Here is a 19,502-nt window from a genome sequence, read left to right as displayed (position 1 = left end):
GAGGAGCGATGCTCTCACCCGATTGGCTGAGGACGGTTGAGGTTGGGTTTTGGCAGCTTCACTGGGATGGCGTAGATGTCCGGGTGCTTCTGGGCAATTTCCAGCTGTGAGAGTAGAGAACATATTGCAAGAGATCAAGAGCCAGATATGTAAACTAAATAACAACAACAAACAAACCCTCCACCAGATTCTCCTGAAGTCCACTTCCTCTGTCAAAGAGAGGACGTTTCATATTTAGATATGATACTGTATGTGTCTGTAAATAACCACAGGACCACGGGGAGTCAGGTGGTCTGAGAGTTTTGTTTCAGCGGTCACGTCCTTGGTCTGAGAATATTTGAGAATGGCTGATCGACACAAACCAAAAGAGGCTGCGAGTGTTTCTCAAGCAGCTGAACTGAGGTCAGTTCTGGCTGTGTACTGCTCCTGAACTCACCTCTCTCTAATGGACGACCAAATCTGGAGCTCATTCAGCTCGGCTGACTGAGGTGATAATGTGTTTTTATACATTGTGCATGTATGAACTAGACACATGTGCATGTCAGCGTGGGTTTAACATTCTTAAAGGACACGGCTTAAAAGATTATTTGTGAGTGCTGCTTGGTGAACAAAACTAATGTGGCGTTTGTTGTGAGTCCACAAGAGGGACGAGGGCGGAGCCAGCAGTCAGTCTGCTGCTGCAGAAACACTCCCAAACATTTAGCTGTGAAAGAAGCTTCAGTTTCATCTGTCAGCATCTACTGAAATAAAACCAAGATGAAATCATGGCAGAAATCAACCTATTAATCGTACATTCAAACACTGGACATTGACTGTAGTGTAATCTTGTTGTTATTGTTGTCATCATTGTGATTGTTGTCACCGTTATCTTTAATCATGTCAAACTGCATTGCTGTAGTTGCAATGTTTTTCAATGTTGTCAAATCTTGTTGTTGTCATTGAAGATGCTGTTTTGTGTTTGTCTTAGCAGATATGTTTTCTGTTTCCTGCCCAGGGACCTCAGATGAAATTTATCTGGAGCTAATTCTGGAACGGCTGAGAGGCGTGCACTGTCCCTTTTACAACAAACAAATAACTAATAAGAGCATCAGCACTGACCCGAGCGTTCTCCGCCTCCTGCAGCTCCAGCATCCTCTGGGCCCGGGCCAGGTGGTCCATCTTCTCAAATGCTTTAATCTGGGAGGAAACAGAACTGGTGTTAACTTCCGGTCTGATTTACTCCATGGTAACAGTTGTCATACGTCCACACGGCACCATGCATCAGGAAGTGACTGTTAAAGGAAGTGTGATGAGGTGAAGATCACAGGACAGTGTCACCATGGACGCTGAGTGATGATGCGTTCAAAACTTCAAAATTAAGTATTAAAAAAAAACAACATATACATACAGTAAGCACAGACCAACTTCCACCACAACATCAAACATGTACAGCACTGTTTGCACTTTGTCTTTGTATATTTGTCTTGAACAGGTTGTTTTTTGTCTTCGTATGTTCCTTAGACAATTATTTTTCTTTTAAATGACTGTGTTCCGCCTCTCCTTTTTTAACTGTTGCTGTTCCAGACACCTGAATCTCCCTATGGGGATACATAAAGGTTGCAATCAATCAGTCAATGAAGTGTGATGACATGAAGATCACAGGACAGTGTCACCATGGATGCAGAGTGATGATGGGTTTGAAGAACATTGAAGATGACACGTTCAGTTACCTGGTCACCCATTTTCTATTTCATATTAGAAGCAATGAAAGTCAGAGAAGAAGAAAATGAAATAAAAATGAATTAATAACTGAGTCATAGATTCTAAATGATGCAAGAGCCAGAAATATGTCAAAAACTGAAGAGATTTTGTCAGTTATGGAAAAGCAAAGAGAGAGAGAGAGAGAAAAAGAGTGGTTCTAACTTTTCCCAGGAAGGATTTGCTGGCCGGGTCCTCCCCCTCCCTCTCTGGGCTCTGCTCCTCTGGAGGATGGCTCAGGCGGGGGATGGTGGGCTTCATGGCCACGGGAGGAGGCAGCGGCTTGTTTCCACCTGCTGCGTCGCTGCTGATGGTGCTGCTGGAGTGGGAGTCGTAGCTGCGCGACGAGTCGGTCCGAGTCTGAGTCCGCACCTGTCGGAGGATATTATCGATGGACATTATGGATGAGGTGAAACCTTGGCTTTTTTATAAGGAGGATCTGCTCCTGCATCCGACTCCTTCAAGTTAAAACACGTCCTCACACCAGCGAGCTGCAGCCTCAGCACAGTCCAGACATCCAGCCACGTCCACCACAGAGAGAAACAGTCAAGTGTAACAAAAATATCAAAAGTATCCTCACTAATTCACAGCTTCGGATTTTCAGACTGTGTCATCTGTGACTGCATCTCTCACTTTTTGAAAAGTGCTACAGACAAAGTACAAACTTAGTACAAAGTACAAACTTTGTCTGTTGTGCTACAGACAAAGTACAAACTTTGTCTGTAGCACAGCTCAAACTGTTGAGTCCAGTGAATCAGTATGAAAGGCCTGCTCAGAAGTAAACATTCAAATCCAAAGCGCACAAACTTCAGACAATTTCTTATTTAAAGTATATTTTGGGGCTTTTAGGCCTTTAATTATTAGACCAGCTGTAGAGAGACAGGAAATAGGGAATGACATGCAGCAAATGGCCACCAATGGAGTTGCAGGGTTCCCGCTCTTTTCTTGAAATCATTTTCCAGGACTTTTTCAGCTGCTACAGTCTGACAGATGTGTTATTACGCCATACAGTAATAAATCCCCTGTCCCGTTGGAGAAGTGTTCTTTTTCCATCGATGTCCATTATTTTGTGCTTAGAAATTATGACAAATGTATCATAGAACAACACAAACATGTTGTTTTTGTTTTTAAACCACACCCACTACAGCTCTGTGCTGCTCCTCTATCTGTCACTGAGCAATAGGTCCAACACTGGACACACTCATCAAGTCAAAGTCTCTAGTTTTCTGGCTATAGGCACTTCTTTGGAAAAGAAATCCTTGGTGGGGTCTGAAAAAGTCAAACAAGGCTCTGGTTGCTGATGTCATGATGTGATAAATCATTTTCCAGGACAACTCAAGCTTTTCCAGGACATTTTACTTTTTCCATGTGTTTTCCATGACTGGTAAACTGGTCAACCATTTCTCAGGTTTTCCAGGACGCGTTGGAACCCTGAATTAAACTGCCTCTGCAGACGGGGCGCCTGCTCTACCCACTGAGCTAATCCACGTCCCAAACTTCAGACGACTTCAACACATTTGAGAAGTCTGACTAGTTTTTGTTGATGACAAGTTGTGTTTTTCTGTGAGTTCAGAACTGAAAAGAATAATTCAGACACCAGAACTCTAACATATCACCAATAATAACTCTGCAACAGAAGCAACACTTTCAAAAGTACAAGTTTTTGTTTTTTACATTTCAAATCAATACTTCTTCAAGTTCCCTTTCTCACGTTGACACATTGTGGTTTAATTCATCTCAGGAGTATTTCAGAAGATGAAGGAGGAGCTGAACAAGGTGGTACACACTACATCTAGAATCACTGGATGTGAGGTTTCATCCACATCTGAGATCTACAAGGCCAGACTGCAGAAGAAAGGCGATTTTAAAAGACCCCTCCCACCCAGCCAACTGCCTTTTTAACTTCCTGCTCTCACAAAAAAGACTGAGGAGCATAAAATCCAGAACAACCCGACTCCAGAACAGTACAGTACATACCCACAAGCTGTCAGACTCCTCAACACCTTAGAAATATTATTTTAAATACCGGTACCATGGTTCATTTGGGGGGCAGGGTATTGTTATCTATTTATTACTACCGTTATTGTGCACTTTACTCTGATTTTATGTATTGTATTGGGTGTATGTTTGTGTTTTTATGTCAGTGTGGGAAGCCCACTGAAACAAATCCCAATCAACAATGTTGTTGACATGGCAATAAAGTATTGAAACTTGAAACTTGAAACTTGAGCTGCTCTCACCTTCGGGGGCTCAGGAACGAATGAAGGTGGAGGGCTGGGCTCCCTGTTCAGTACCTCTCTGCTCCCTGTCCTCCTCATACGAGCACGCGGTTCAGGGTGAAGCTTCTACACACACACAGAGTCAGAGTCAGATTGCACACACACATACATATAATGTATAACATTGTATTGCATGTCATTGTATGACATGAATGTGAACGTGGTGCTGTGGACGCTCCCACCTCCTCCGGCAGCACGGGCTCTGATGACCGGCTGATGGCCGACACTGGGTGATGCTCGTCCATCGGCTCGTCCAGCTCGTTGTCCGTGTAGGCTCCGCCCTCGTCGGCCGTGTCGTCATAGTCGCTGGTCAGACGGCTGTCCATGCTCAGGTAGTCGGCGCTCATCGCTGACAGATAGGACATGCGGTCGTCGTGGAGATCCAGGTCCTCCTCTGAGCCATCGAGCTGAGGGGAGGAAGGGGACAGAGAGGGAGAAAAGATCTGTAGCAACCGCATCCTAGCAACACTGTGTCTGATAAACTGACTGGAGAAGCTGCCTGTAAATACACGATCTGTGACAGTAAAGATGATAATATGTCGCACAGATAATGAGACTCACCTTGCCCTCACACACCCACACAGCTCTGTCCTGTTGCTCCCTGATGGTATCTTTCACGCTGCCGTACCACGCGTCATTGGTCGAGTTCAGGTCGACCGTGGCTGAACACAGAAACAGAATGAAGAGCAACGAGTTAGGCTGAGTCGACATTTTTGACACATCAACAGTGCGTCCTATAGATTGGATTTCTGTTTTCCTCCTCAGCTGATTATTTGATCCAACTTTCTGTTGATAGAGTTGAAATTGTGTTTAGGAATGAGAGGTTTGTTTACACTGTGGTTTGCTGAGTCTAACAGTGCTTTGTTTACGTTAATCTACCGAGGATGTTGTCATTATTATTTATACTTTATATCTATTCTATTTATATTCTATTCTATTTTGTTGCTTGTTATTAAAACCTTTAATGGTCAGGCTCCAGCATACATATATGACCTTTATCTCCCTACGAGCCTGATCGCTGCCTGAGATCCTCCAGTAAGGGCCTACTGTACTTTCGGTCCCAAAATCCTGTCTTATCTCAAAGGGTGAGTGGGTCTTTGCACTCTGTGCTCCCCAACTTTGGAACTCTCTCCCCTTGGATCTCAGGCAGGCAACCTCAGTATTTTCTTTTAAATCCCTTCTTAAAACTCACTTTATCGATTGGCTTTCCCTTTTCCTATTGTAATTTGATTGCATTGTATTTGCTTCAGATTTTATTGTACTCTTTTTTAAATTGTTATTGTTCTATTTGTTTATTATTGTTTTAAATGTGAAGCACTTTGTAATTTTTATTTCGGTAAGTAGTATAGAAATAAAGATAGTATTATTATTATTGTATTATATTACTGTGTTGATCTGTTCTGTACACACAACATCCAGTGCATGTCGGTCCAGGAACAGGGATCCCTCCTGAGGTTTATTCCATTTGTGTCTCATCTATGTTTTGTAAGGGAGGTTTTCTTATTTATCCTAATTAAATGTCTATAAACAGAGGTGATGCATGCTGCACATTGCAAATCAGATATAAACATACATCTAATCAGTATGAGCATAAAAGGTTAACATGAAAATGCGTTGCAACAATACTTATTTTTTGAATCACTAATTGTAGAATCTTGATTTACCAATGCATGGCACCATAGTAATTAACTGAGATGCAGCATGGATATAACTGTTGTTGTTGTTATTACAGCTGCAGAGCAGCAGCCACATTGAAACCCACCGGTGAAGAGGTGTGTGCAGGTCTTCCTCAGCTTCACCGCCTGCTCGTAGAGTTTGCGTGCGCTGCGACTGGAGCCCGGCAGGAGGCGGTTCCTCATGGTCTTGACGCCCTGTTTGCTATCTGGGTTCAGGAAGACGACGATGGGATACCACTGGGTGTAGTTCAACGTGTCCACGGCTTTGGGAGTCACGTCCAGGAGGGCATGGCGGTCCTGAGGAAACAATGGGAAGAGGTCAAACGTTAGATGGTGAACCAGAGTCGTCACTAAGCTACGTCTGCTCCTGTAGTATCATACCTGTTCAATGATCTGTCGAATGGTGTTGAGTCTCACCACTCCAGAAGATTTCTCACTTCCTGCATCCTTAGGCTCCGTTTCTGAAAACAGGGTTCATGATCAACAAGCTGCTTTTATTGGCTCCAGTCCAAAGAATCATTTAAACATTTCCAGTGGTGATGAATTGTGGCGTTGAATTTTTAACGCAGTTTCAGATTGTCAGGATGAACCTACAGCAATCGCAGCAGGTTCAAGAATGTGAGGCAGATTTGACAACTTTTGTTACCATCTTCAGTTAGAAATCAACAGTAAGTCGACAGTTGGGAGGACTTTTTTTTTTTTTTTACTTCATCAAAATGGGTTAAAAAAATCATGAGCTGTAAATGGTTCAATTGTCAAACAGTGTGATGTTTGTTTTTGGAAATGCTGAGAGCTTGGTTTCTGAACCTTATCCAGAGTAACAACTTTAATCTACGTGATGTCTCCTGCCACATTAATGAACCTTTAGTGGGTTTATATTATTTAGTGTTTTTTTTTTTTTTTCATTTAATCTTGTGGCTTTGTATTAAATATAATGATTACTTGGTTAACAACATGTACAATTTGTGTTTAGTTTAGTTTTCTTTTGATATCAGTGATGTCTTTTCTTACAACACAATTTGACACAAAAATGTAACTTGTAATGCTACTGGCACCTTTGTGTTGTAGAAAATAATACAAACACGAGGAAACAACAACAACAAAAAAGTGAAGTTGTAAGCACTTACTGGCGACGACAAAGTCGTTGGGCATTTCATTGGCCAGTTTTTCATTGACTGCATCAGAAATGGGCCCAAATATGACCACAGGCCTCCTGAACCCAGCTGAAGAAAACATCAAACACAGCACATTCAATCACAGACCTCCTGGAAAAAAACAACACAGCAACAATCACTGGCTGATGGTTCATTTATCTGGTACCTTCACGTAGGACCACTCTCTCGTAGGCAGGAAAGCGCGTGCTAACGGGGGCGGCGCTCAGGTCCTCCCTGCTCTTGCGGAGATCTTTCTTCTTGGCTGCTCTCTGACCTCTCAGCCTCCAGAAGTCTCCTCTGTCGTTGCCCGACGCCGCCCGAGCTGCATTCTGGACGTTGGACATTTGCTCTGCTCTGTGAGACCGAGTGAAAAAAGGAGCCTCGGTCACCGTCATGCTTCATGTGATCATGTCTCAATTTAAGATGCTGTTAATGACTGTTAATGGTGCTGTTGATCAAATGCTACTAAGACAGTGAATGAAGCCTGGAAAGTCTCATCTCCACATCCTGGGTGGTTCTCCAGCTCTGCAGTGGCTTCAGTTTCTGACTAGTTTTCATGTGAAAGAATCTACAAATGTTTCTTCTCTCTGTTTCAATTAATTTCCCGCAATGTTACTCACATGTGAAAATGAAAACTGTCAGTTTTAACACTCACCTGCTCTTATTGGGAATGATTCCTTTCTCCAGCAGCTGGTTGTCCTTGTCAGTGCGGATTGCCAGCCAGTTTCCCAGCTTGCCGTCGTAAAGTGTGTCTGTCACTTTGAAGATCTCTCCTCTGGAGAAGGGAAGGCTCTGTGGAGCTTCCTTCTCGTACTCAAAGTGCATCCTGATGAAGAAAGAGTCGCCTCTGCCAGACGCTAGAATGTCCTTGTACACTGAAATACACAACACATGAGAAAATGTTGTCATCATTCTGGATCATGAGGCATCTATCTATCTATCTATCTATCTATCTATCTATCTATCTATCTATCTATCTATGATGCATGAATGAATATAGCTCTTGTTGTTGTTGTTACTGAAACCCACCAGTGAAGAGGTGTGTGCTGATGAAATCCATCCATAACTTTTTTTTGTTTTACCATTATCAAGTTAAAGCAGAAGTAAGCGATCCGGTCGTTTTGGCTAATGCTGCGTTCCAGGCAGGCTTTTGAAACCGTAAATTACAGCTTCAAGTCACAACTTACCACTTTGTAGCGTTCCAGGCAACCCACTCGTGTTTTTCCGACCTGTTTTACCTGTGAAAGTCACTATAACGGCCACTCGTAACTTCCGACCCGTGAACTTGTACCAGACCGAACTGGTACGACTTCACAGGTCGGAAAAACACGAGTTACGGGCTGCCTTGAACGCACCATAACAGTCCTCGTCCCTACGTCACCACATTCACGCGCATCCCTTGGCTGCACACACAGCCCTTCATGCCGTTCTCTCTCCTCATTGGATAAAAATTGTAGGATACGAGAAAAGTTTTCTCCTCGGCTCAGAGCAGAGCAGAGTGACTGACAGACCCGTGTTTCGGTCCAAACACTCTATGTAAGTGATTGCTGTCGGAAGATATAACTATTTAAGACTTATATTAACACAAAAATATCGCTTACTTCTGCTTTAAGCAAACACACCGGTGTTTGTCGTCTTTAATGTGCAGCTGGAGTATTTTAGCACAGCAGAAGTTTTACTTTAATTTGGAACCATTTTAACATCATTGTTTATTAGCAGCCATTCTGTATAAAGCACGGTACCTTCAGGTTTACTCTGAGCAAGAATGGTAACAGTCTCTCCCTTGGGCATCTCCAGGAGGTAGAGCACAGCATCCTCCCGCACCATCCCTCTGAAGTCTGTGCTGTTCACCTGAATCGCACAAAACAGACAGATGAGAAACAAACACCAGATTACTCACAACAGTCACATGTGATAAAACATAACAGTTAATCAATTCAGAAAGCGGTGGTTTCTGTGAGCCAAGTGAAAATTACCATTCAGCATGTCTCACCTTCATGATCTGGTCTCCAGTGCGGAGTCCCTCCTGCTCAGCAGCGCTGTCCTCCTGAACGCCGGCGATGAAGATGCCCACGTCATTTCCCCCCGCCAGCCTGAGGCCCACGCTGTCACCTTTCTGGAAGCGCACCATCACTGTGTTCGGGCTGAACCGTGCCAACAACAATTCAGTCAGAAAAGAAAAGAAAAAACAGGTCACTATACAGTTGTATAGAGTAAGAACCCAGCGCAAGCTGGACAAACAGATGCGTGTCCAGTCTGGACGGTGAATAACTGGTGATGTACTGACCCATAAATGTCCTGGTCCTCCAGGCTTGGCTTCAGCGGCACCTTGGGAGGAGCGTGAACCTTTGGGGCTGGAGTGACAACTGGAGCTACAGAAGCAGAACAGTGAACCAACATGTTAGTGATCTAAAGTCAACTGGTGCAGAACTGGAGGCTCGTTCACGCAGAAGGAGAGCCGTGTTCACCTGGTGGCGTTTCTGCTCGCGGCTCCTCCCTCTCTGCCTGTAAAGGGGGCGTGTCTTCAACGGCTCTGTCAGGAGGTCTGAATGGTGTTGGCATGGCGCCCATTTTTGCCAGCCGGTTGGGTGGCTCCTCTCTGGGAGGGACACAAATACAGGAATCAGAATATGTTGACTAACCTGCTGCAACTGCATGCATGTTTTTTTTTTTTTCACCGTGTGTGTGGGCTTGGTTTCCTCTGGGTTAGGGGTGGAGCTTCACACATGCTTGTGATGGTTAAGATGCATTATATGCATGAGGGTTAGGTGTGTGCGCATGTGTGCATGCATGCGTCATCATAGAAAAATGTGGTCCCACTGTAGCAGGAAGTACAACAGAGCCGGTGCTGAGTACTCGGTACATGTGTTGTTTAGATCAAAATAAAGGCAGATGGGTACTACTACTACTCTACTACAATGTAATAATGAAATAACAGCTACTGAGCAGTCATGTGTAGAAATGTTAACATTTTAACAGACGTAATTAGGGTTTCTAGTTTCTATTGAGAGATCCTGGGGACTCATATGAGGCCCAGGCCCAACCAATGCAGAGAAATCCCCCCTAAAATTTAAATCCAAGTGTAGAGAGAGAGAAAAAAAAAATGTCACCACTGGAATTGTTATAATTTAATTTAGTATGATGGACTGACTGAGCTTCATGAAGCATAAATCAGCATAATCCTGCATTATCCTGATTTTTCCTGCTGTATTTAACGATGTGCAGATAATAACATCACTGAAGCTGGACTCAGTTCTTTTGTGGCTTTCATCATCTAAACATAATGTTGACAGTTCGGTTAAACAAATTCGGCATATTGTGAGCTCTATTTTATAAAATCATATTAAAGAGGATATTTCAGCAGGTAATTCAGGGGGGAATTTAAACTTCTGAAGATTTCTGTAGTTCCTAAACACAGCTACGTCCTAGTAGGGAACTGAAGGTTGTAACGGAAACTTACCTGGGCTTCTCTCTAAGCCTCTCATTTGAAGAGTGGGACGACAAGTCAGAGTGGTGGCCCCGCCTGTCATCCTGTGGCGAGTAGGAGCGGTAGGACTCAATCTCTGAGATATCTACAACACAACAACAAATATATTGTAACCGCTCTGATCCAGCAAAAGACCATAAATATGGGAGTGGGTGGGTCTTTCGGTTTTGTTACATCTTTAGGGACGGGCAATAAAAACAAAACAAAACAAAACAAAAAAACGAAATAATAATGAAACACAAATAGAGGTGTAAAATGACGTAATTTTTTAAATGACGTAATATGGGATTTACATGACTCAAAGTGCCCACAGGTCATGAGAGCAGAAAAACACACCTGGACATATGAAGGTCAGATCATGACTCACATCTGAGTTTGCTGCTGCTGCTGCTTAAATTCACTACCAGCTCCAAAAAAATCTTCATCATTTACAAGGAACAAGGAAACTCAACACTGATTAAACTTTGGTATTTACAAGAAAAGGGGGCAAGCCTGCTTTTCTGTGCACAACAAGAGTGCAGTGCGATACCATTCAAGAGGGAAATGAAGCAGAAACACTTGAGGTTCTGACTAAGGTGGAAACTGTCTCACACACTCTCTCTCTCACACACACACACACACACACACACAGTCAGATCCAGAGATCTTCACAGAAACGGATCGTGGACGGCAGAAAGCAGACGGCTGCAGCGGCGCAAACCTTAACATAATGAAATTCTGTCAAATTCAATAGCAGGATTATGATGGGGGATTAGATCACCCTGCCAAAGGCGAGTGGGCACTTTCACACATGCAGACACACACGTACAGACACACACATGTACCCACACACACACACACACACAGTCCAAAACCCAGACAAAGTGGGTCACAAGTCTTCCGGCTATTACCCCCTCCCTACAAACATTTGGTCAGTGAACAATCCACTCACACCACTTATCTAGATTGGTTCCGACCAATCACAGCACACCGTGTAGTCATGTGACATTAAAAACAGGTATAAAAGAGTGAGTGATCATGATGGTGGAGGAAGAGGAAAAATGGTTGTGAGTCTGCTGTTACCTCTGTGTGTTTCCCTGCTTTGTAAAGATATTTGTACAAATGAAATATTTAAATCAAAACTAAAAACTGATGAGTGAGTAAAACCTTTATTTTATGAAGGGAAAACAGATTTGATGGACAAATACAGCAACATCAACAACAACAACAACATTTCCACAGTTGATTCATATGAAGTTTTACATGCAGTGGGGTGTATATATGTGGATGATTTGCCACTCGCCAGGTGTGCCTTTACACAGGATAGGACCTGCTGCTTTTCAGTTTCGATTGTCTCTCACCATCGAGCTCCGAGTCACTGTCGACCATCGGGGGGACTCGGATCAGCACCTGCTGTTTGTCTCTCTGCACCACCAGCTGCAGCTTTCCACGAGACTTCTCGATCAGCTTCCCGGCGTCGCTGAGGGACAGGTTTTCTGTCACCGTCCCGTTGATCTGATGGAGACAGAGGAGGCGGTCAGATGTTTATCGAAGGAGCATCATGAGGTCACAACTGTTTTGTAAAAGGGATAGTTCAACATTTTGGAAAATAGGCCCATTGCCATAATCCCAATAGTCTTTGGAGAAGGTTTGTTACCTTTAATTGTCGGTGCAAGCTGTTTTTAGAACGGCGGAGCAGAGCCATGAGCTGCGCGGAGGCTAATGGGATTTCTTGGTTTCCCTCATCAAACTCATCAAATACACAATCCGACAACTCCAAAATGCTCTGGTGGACAAGTGACATGTGACCTGCTCATTCACCACGCTATGAGATAATAACGGAACATTACAAGACAGAGTTGTTTTAGAGGCAAATGCAGAGACTGCTTGCCAAAAAACTGCCTCCGACGGGAACGCACAGCAGCGGTTTTGCATGAATTTACCTCGAAAACAACTTGTCCACCAGAGCGTTTTGGAGTTTTGGATTGTGTATTTGATGAGTTTGATGAGGGAAACCAAGAAATCCAATGAGCCTCCGTAGCATAGCTCTGAGCAGCTCGCAGCTCTGCTCCGCCGTTCTAAAAATAGCTTTCACTAACAATTAAAGGTAACGAACCTACTCCTAAAACTATAGGGATTATGGCAATGGGCCAATTTGCCAAAATGTCGAACTATCCCTTTAACACAGAGACAGTGAGTGATCAGGACAGAGAGATGTGGCTCGGGTTGAGCTGATGGATGATGAGCTCAGTGATTGCCAGTCATGACAGCAACTGCTGAGAGCTTACGCCTGTGGTGGGGTGATGTTAATCATGTTTATAGTATTAAGTTAATAGTAAAAATCGATGTAATATTAAATTACGGACGGACACATACACACACACATGCTGTTTGTTGTGTGTAGGTTTCTTGCTGTAATAAAACAGTGCAGAGCAGACTGATAGACAGACGGACACAACATGACTATGTCACAACAGTGAGCGTGATGAGCAACGCTCACGTCTTTGCTTGCTCATAGCACCACCACCACCACCACTCTCATCATATGGATCACCTTTGACCTTTGGCCATAAAATTCTGGTCAAATAAGGTCATCCTGATGTCCATGTGTCCATGTTACTATTTACAAGGTTGGAACTGATGGACAAACTAAATGCATCCAGACGACTCAATCTGAATGAAACCACAGGGTCATCGATTGATTGATTTGATGGAAATGGTGATCAACAAAATCCTAAAATATTTGCAGCATATCAAATGCAAGGTTTATTCTGCTTTATTTCATTTTACATCAGTGTGAATTGAATATCTCTGAGTCCTGAACTATTGGTCAGGCAAACATGAGCTTCTTAAAACCTTTAATAAACCTTTAGCATTTTCCACTAGTTTGTCACTACTCTACACAGGAACTATGTCGACACTACCTTCAGTATAATGTCTCCTTCCTGCAGGTTCCCATCTCTGCTGGCAAGTCCTGTGCTGGTCATCTCCTTGATGAAGAGCTGACTGCCCAGACGAAGGCCGTACTCTGAAAGAAGGGGAAAAAAATACAAACAAAACATAACTTTTATGTCGTATCAACACAGGTTATAAAAACTACATTTATTCTACCTGACTGAGCTCTGATTGGGTGGAAAGGGAGTCTCACCTCCACATTAAGGGTTAGGGTTAGAGGTAGGATAGGATGTTGTTTTTAAAACAAGGATTTGCTGAAGCAGGAGAGCATCAATCTTTGAGCACATACAACTTTATCAGCACAAAACTTATAACTTATAAGATAACTTATCGCTATCCTTCCATAAAAGTGACTTAGTTCTTGTTTCCGTGCTCTTGTTAATGTCACTTTTTCACTTGTGTCTGTGGGGTTGAAATTAAAGTTCCTCACCTTCGTTGGGCCGGTTCTTCAGGAGCAGCACATTGAGCGGTTTCTCCAGGGGGTCCAGGTCCCTCCAGGCGGGCCGGGCCACGGGGATGGGCATGGGCGCAGGTGACGGCGAGCGGTCCAGGCGATCTCTGCTCCCGCTCCGCTTCATTGGCTCCTCGTACTTCCGCGGGTCGCTGAGGATGCGTTCCCGCCCCCGTTCGAAGCTGTGGTCACGCCCGCGGCCTCTTCCTGGGCTGTGACTGTCGCGCCCGTAACGCGCGTCAGGGCTGGTGCGGTCCAGCGTCCGCTCGCTGCGGAAGCGTCTGTCCGGGCTGTACTCCCGGTCGAGGGTGCGCTCGCTGCGGTAGCGGCGGTCGGGGCTGTGGTCCCGGTCTAAGGCGCGCTCGCTTCGGTACCTCCTGTCCGGGCTGTTCTCCCGGTCGAGCGCGTGCTCGCTCTTGTAGCGGCGGTCGGGGCTGCGCTCTCTGTCTAAAGTGCGCCCTCTGCTGCCGTCCCTCCTGTACGGCCGGTCTGGGCTCAGGTCTCGCTCCGTGCTCCTGCCTCGTTCCCGCCGGTCATAGTCCCTGTCGTAGTCGCGCTCACGTGTTTGGTAGCCGGAATCCATGTAGCCTCCGCCGCCTCGCTCCCTCTCCAGGCTGTGGTCACGCCCGCTCCGGGCGCTGTACACGCTGCGGCGGTCCTGATCGTAGTTGTAGTCATCGTTGTAGTCGTTGTTGAAGACTCTGTCATCGGGGGATGGCGGACGGTTCAGCAGATTGACCGGGACCTTCCTGGGCCTCTTCACTGTCTGTGGGTGAACACAGACAAACAAGGTTTCCATTAAAACACAAAGGTCAGAGGTCACCGTCACAAACTATAACATCCTACTTTATAGATTTCTTGCATATATTACAAAATATTGAGTTTTTGGAGCAAAAAAGGAAGTTAAAAAGCCTTTATTGGAAGTGGCTACATAGTTAAAGCGGCAGACAGCTATGTGGCTATGTGCCACAGGTGCAGTTTTTAACCTTGTAGCCATTTCAAATAAAGGCATTTTATCTTTTGGACCATAAAAGCGCCTTGGCCACCTTTTTTGTTTTTTCTGGAATTTATCTTCCCTGTACCAAAGAGCACCCCCTCCAAAAGAAGCACTAATTTCTCTGTCTTTCTATTCTGAGTTTTTGGCTTTGACTTAAAAGTAGAAAGATCATTTTCAATCCAACTAAAGCAATAATGTCAGAAGAAAACATAAATGAATGCAGCCACTGTTCATCTGGATTAGCAGCAGGTGATGCTAATTCTCCTCTCAGGGGCCATTCAGTCATTAAAGAAGAAGAAGGCAGGAGAGTGAGAATGCACCAGACCTCAAACAAACAGTAACAATATGACTCTTTATTTGAGGTTGGAGTTTCCTAATCACTAAAAACAGATCAGATGTTTTCCATCTTGGCCCAGAGCAAAAATATTTTTTATAAGATTTTTTTTCTTTTCTTCAAAATTAACTGCAGTCAGGTTTTTAATGGTGAATCAAATCAAACAAGTGAATAACAACAAAACATCATGATCACATTGCACATTATTTATGATTTACTTACAATCTTTGCCACTTTGCCACACTTCCTGAGGGTCTGGACTGCAAAGGAGTGGATGGCCCCGTCCATGGGGATGGCGTTCACCTGCACCACCCGGTCATTCTCACTACACACAAACAAACACACACACACACACACACAGTGATGTGACCTCGATGAGCTGAACTCAGAGTTATTTCAGGTTACATGTGAATGGTCACTCCAACAATGAGGACATAATCTTTGTAAATGCATTTTCCTCATTCAGATAAATCTAAAATGACAAATAAACAATAATGACTGTGCCTCTTTTGCTTGGAGGCTCAATGAGGCTGCAAGAAGCCAAAGAAATCCTTTGAGCCAGAAAATTATCCTGGTTAGATTTCAAACAATCTGTGTTTTTGATGCATAGAATTTATGGGATTAAGTTGAACTTTGTGAAATGAATTAATGTGAAAGTCACAACTGCTTTACTGATGAATTACTTTGTTTTCTTAGAGTTAGTGTGACTTGGATAATTAATCTAATGTTGTATTCTGATATAAAACATTGCGTTTTGGACAATGAAGGAAACTGAGAGAAATGTCTGTTCAGTCCAAATCCAGTAGTGACAGAAAATGCCTAGTGTTTCCTGTCGCTCATGATCTAATGCAGACGGAGATAATTAAGGTGCAACTGTAAATAATGCAGCAAGAATATCTACAAAGAGCATAAAAGTAAATGTGTCCAGACTAAAAGTATGTGAGTTGAATTTATGAATGTAACTACGAAATGAATTTCAACAACAGTACATACAACAACAGGCCGTCAGCAGGTCCGCCCTGCAGGACGTCAGACACTACGATGGACGTCTCGCCACTCTCCTCGTTGGGATTGTCCCGCCCCCCCGACACGGCGATGCCAAAGCCCATCTTTGGATCCTGAGAACAAAGAGACAAAGAGAGAAATCATGTAAATCATGTGGGGTCTATTCCGTGTCACAGTGACGGTTTATCTCTGCCTGTGTGTGTGTGTGTGTGTGTGTGTGTGTGTGTGTGTGTGTGCGTGCGTGAGATAGAGAGAGAGAGAGTCCTGTAATCCCTGTGGTGTGTGTCAGATCACACTGATTGTAATTACAGTTGTGTTGACTGGAGTCATATATTCCTCTTCAGTGTCTGTGTCCGTCTTCTGTAGCTTCAGCTGGAGTGTGTGTTTAACAACGATGCTAATCCTTAGCTTGATAATATTCTGGGGTTTATCAGCATCGAGTACGTGTGTGTTTGTGCATGTTGGCATGTACTAAACTTTTCTTTTCCTGTTATGATTATAATCTACATATAACTGCTTTTAAAGGCTCCTTCTTTGGAAATGTAGACACATTTCTGTGTGATTCTACCTGCTCCAGTTTTCACAGATGAGATTAGGACAGAGATTTGATGACCCCCTCTCTTTATCCCCTCCCTTCCATCTGTACTTAAAAAAAAAAAACCACCACACACAATATTCACCACTTCCCTCTGTCTCTAGCAGATGGCCGTGGAGGCAGAGGGAGGGAGAAAGTGCAAGCAGAGAGAGAGACGCAGGCGAGATGAAGGAGCACATATAAAAGGCTCTTTCACTGTGAAATAATATTAGAAACCATAAAAAATATTAAAAGACGGATTAAATAATTATCACACAGAAAAAAAAGAGAAATGGATCGTCACTGTCAGATGTCCTCAAAATGTCAACTTTTCAAGCTGAGCTTTGATTTGAGCTCGACGGTACAGCATGTCTGACATTATCTGAATTTTGAAAAGGTCTTATGAGCCCAAGAGGCCTGTGAATTCCCCATCTCCCGCTGGGAAAACAGACACAGAGTTTCTTGACAAGAAAATAACCACAGCGGCGCAAAATGGGCTTCGATGTGACAGCAGAAACAGTCAAGGCCAAGGAAAACCTGCCACTGCGTTACGTTATTGTTTCCGCCGGAGCTGAGGCAGAGATGATGGGATTTAATGGTGTGGAACAGTTTGTATCTGTGTGCGTTTTTTTAAATAAACAGTGTATCTTTAGAGTTGGATGTTGGCTGTATTTTTTTCTCATCAGTCAGATCAGACTTGTCAGGCGTGTTTCCAGTTCCCAGAGTCTGTGGGAAGTTAAAGCAGCAGATTGCCAAATCTCTTCTCCCCCAGATGTGTCCACATACTGCATATATTAGTGTGTTAGTGCTAATACCTACTCCACTGTGCCAACCACAAACACTTTTATCACACCAAGTTCTTCTTTGCCAATTAAACTGTGAAATCCTCTGAACATGGAGGACTTGAAAGACTCATGTTCGTCCTTGCTTTCATTCAGTATGAAACACATTCACAGACAAAGCTGCAACCACACACTCTGACAGTGGTGTTACCATTTTAACTAACCAACTCACTCAGTATCCCTCCGAGTGAGTTGGTTAGATCCAGATAAATGGCTTTTTTCTGACTAGTTGATGGGACTAAAAAACTTTAACGGGTGTATTATTTTGTGACGGGACTTCTTGAGTCAAGTAACGGCTCATTATAGTCTGTAACGGTAACAGCGTTATAAAGGGGGAAATAGTAACTTTTTTTTGATTACTCATTAATGAAAAAAGTAGCGCCATTAGTAAGGCCGTTATTTTATAACTCCATTCCCGTCACTGGTGTTATGTACTGTAGCAGTTGTGATGGTACAGTAGTTGTCATGAGGGTCTGCGGCTGTGCAGCAGCAGACAGGACATATTTAAAGAGAGCACCTAATTTGCCAAATGGTAGAAGAGAATAAAAAGTGGAGGCAGTGTGACAGCTGGCTGTGGAGGGGCTGGGGGTCAGGGGTCACACGCCTGCAGCAGTGGACCTTTTTGCTCTAAATCTGCTTTTCTGGCTCTGGCGAACTGCAGCACGAAACAATGAGCTTATCACAATGATTATCTAAGCTCAACTGGTTTGCTCTGCTCGCACAGTCACACACGTGTTAAACAACAGCAAACAGTGCAGATCCCGGTTCAATTAGCTGACGGGCCAGATGTGGTGCAAACATGACATATTCAAATTTAACATATCTAAAGCATTACAGATGTGAAGCAGCAGCACGACTGAACCAGTGAATATGTCTACTGTACTACAAGTTTAAACCTATCACTAAGTATAAGCCGCTGTTAAATACCAACAGCTGAAAGTGTCGATCACCTTATAAAAGGGAATTTTAAAAATTTGTCAGCAAACAGTGGCTTGATTAGCACATTGATTAAAGAGGAATATTCTAATTGAGCCTCTTGTGTCCATGTTCTCTGACTAGTTCCTACCAGCAGCCACACCACACATCAGTTGTTGTGTTGACATACTGCATATCTAAAGGGATGAGTAAAGTACATGTTTGGATCTCTGTCTGTTTTGACATGATAGTCATTAATCAGGACTAGGGTACATTATTACATAACTACTCAGTCAGTACTTGTACATTAAGTCAGATCACACCTATTTTTGAACTCAGTCTTATTTTTGATGATAACTACACACCTGTAAAGTTTTCTGACTCAATCTTGCATGGCTGCGATACCACCACAGAATTTGTCCACAGGCAGACAAACGAGTTCACACGGTTCAGAACTTGAACTCGCTGACAGGCGTAGTGACTGGTGTGGTCACTTTGCCAAACAGTTTTCTAGTTTTCTCAAGGCTGATTGAAACTGAGGTACAGAGAGTACAACAGAGTGACGACAAGGTTTCCAACAACACCTAACCCCCACCTTCCACCCCCCTTACTCTAACCTCACCCACTCTGCCTTTGTTCTTATCTCACCTACACACCTGTAACAGTTCAGTCTGAAGTAAACCTGTGACTGTATCTTGCAGTGTTGTGAAACTCTCGCTTTCTGTCAACACACACAAGCATATAAACACATGCCACTCAAAACTGTCTCTGGGGAACTTCCTGTAACAGTGAGCTTCTCCAGAGCCACGAATGTTGGCTGCACGCAAATGCAGAGACTGCTTGCCAAAAAACTGTCCCAGACGGAAGCGCACATCAGCGGTTTTGCATGAATTTACCTCTAAAACAACTCTGTCTCGTAACATTCCGTTATTATCTCATAGCGTAGTGAATGTGCAGGTCACAACTTGTCCATGATAGCGTTTTGGAGTTGTTGGATTGTGTATTTAATGAGTTTGATGAGGGAAACCAAGAAATCCCATTAGCCTCCATAGCGTAGCTCTGAGCAGCTTGCAGCTCTGCTCAACCATTCTAAAAAAAGCTTGCAACGACAATTAAA

At 43.7% G+C, this 19,502-nt stretch overlaps 1 protein-coding gene across 4 annotated transcripts in view; it reads right to left on the bottom strand.

Annotated features, from left to right (window-relative positions):
* The window catches only part of tjp2a (tight junction protein 2a (zona occludens 2)), a 38,366-nt gene that overhangs the window by 1,772 nt on the left and 17,092 nt on the right, over positions 1-19,502 (bottom strand). For all 4 annotated transcript variants that reach the window (XM_085793962.1, XM_085793958.1, XM_085793961.1 and 1 more), the window contains 21 exons: positions 16,043-16,167; positions 15,272-15,374; positions 13,698-14,484; positions 13,237-13,340; positions 11,674-11,827; positions 10,307-10,418; positions 9,315-9,445; positions 9,134-9,218; positions 8,840-8,990; positions 8,589-8,697; positions 7,502-7,721; positions 7,013-7,200; positions 6,820-6,915; positions 6,074-6,153; positions 5,779-5,989; positions 4,578-4,678; positions 4,199-4,423; positions 3,978-4,082; positions 1,903-2,109; positions 1,099-1,176; positions 19-104 (listed from right to left, as the gene is read on the bottom strand). In XM_085793962.1, the coding sequence (XP_085650088.1) occupies positions 19-104; positions 1,099-1,176; positions 1,903-2,109; positions 3,978-4,082; positions 4,199-4,423; positions 4,578-4,678; positions 5,779-5,989; positions 6,074-6,153; positions 6,820-6,915; positions 7,013-7,200; positions 7,502-7,721; positions 8,589-8,697; positions 8,840-8,990; positions 9,134-9,218; positions 9,315-9,445; positions 10,307-10,418; positions 11,674-11,827; positions 13,237-13,340; positions 13,698-14,484; positions 15,272-15,374; positions 16,043-16,167 (3,458 nt within the window). The remainder of the gene's footprint in view (positions 1-18; positions 105-1,098; positions 1,177-1,902; positions 2,110-3,977; positions 4,083-4,198; positions 4,424-4,577; positions 4,679-5,778; positions 5,990-6,073; positions 6,154-6,819; positions 6,916-7,012; positions 7,201-7,501; positions 7,722-8,588; positions 8,698-8,839; positions 8,991-9,133; positions 9,219-9,314; positions 9,446-10,306; positions 10,419-11,673; positions 11,828-13,236; positions 13,341-13,697; positions 14,485-15,271; positions 15,375-16,042; positions 16,168-19,502) is intronic.

This window comes from Trachurus japonicus, chromosome 12 (assembly GCF_045865225.1).
Source record: "Trachurus japonicus isolate A0001 chromosome 12, Traja_1.0".
NCBI classification, from domain to species: domain Eukaryota; kingdom Metazoa; phylum Chordata; class Actinopteri; order Carangiformes; family Carangidae; genus Trachurus; species Trachurus japonicus.
Note: the sequence above shows the minus strand (reverse complement) of the source record. Positions and strands in the feature narration are given on the sequence as shown.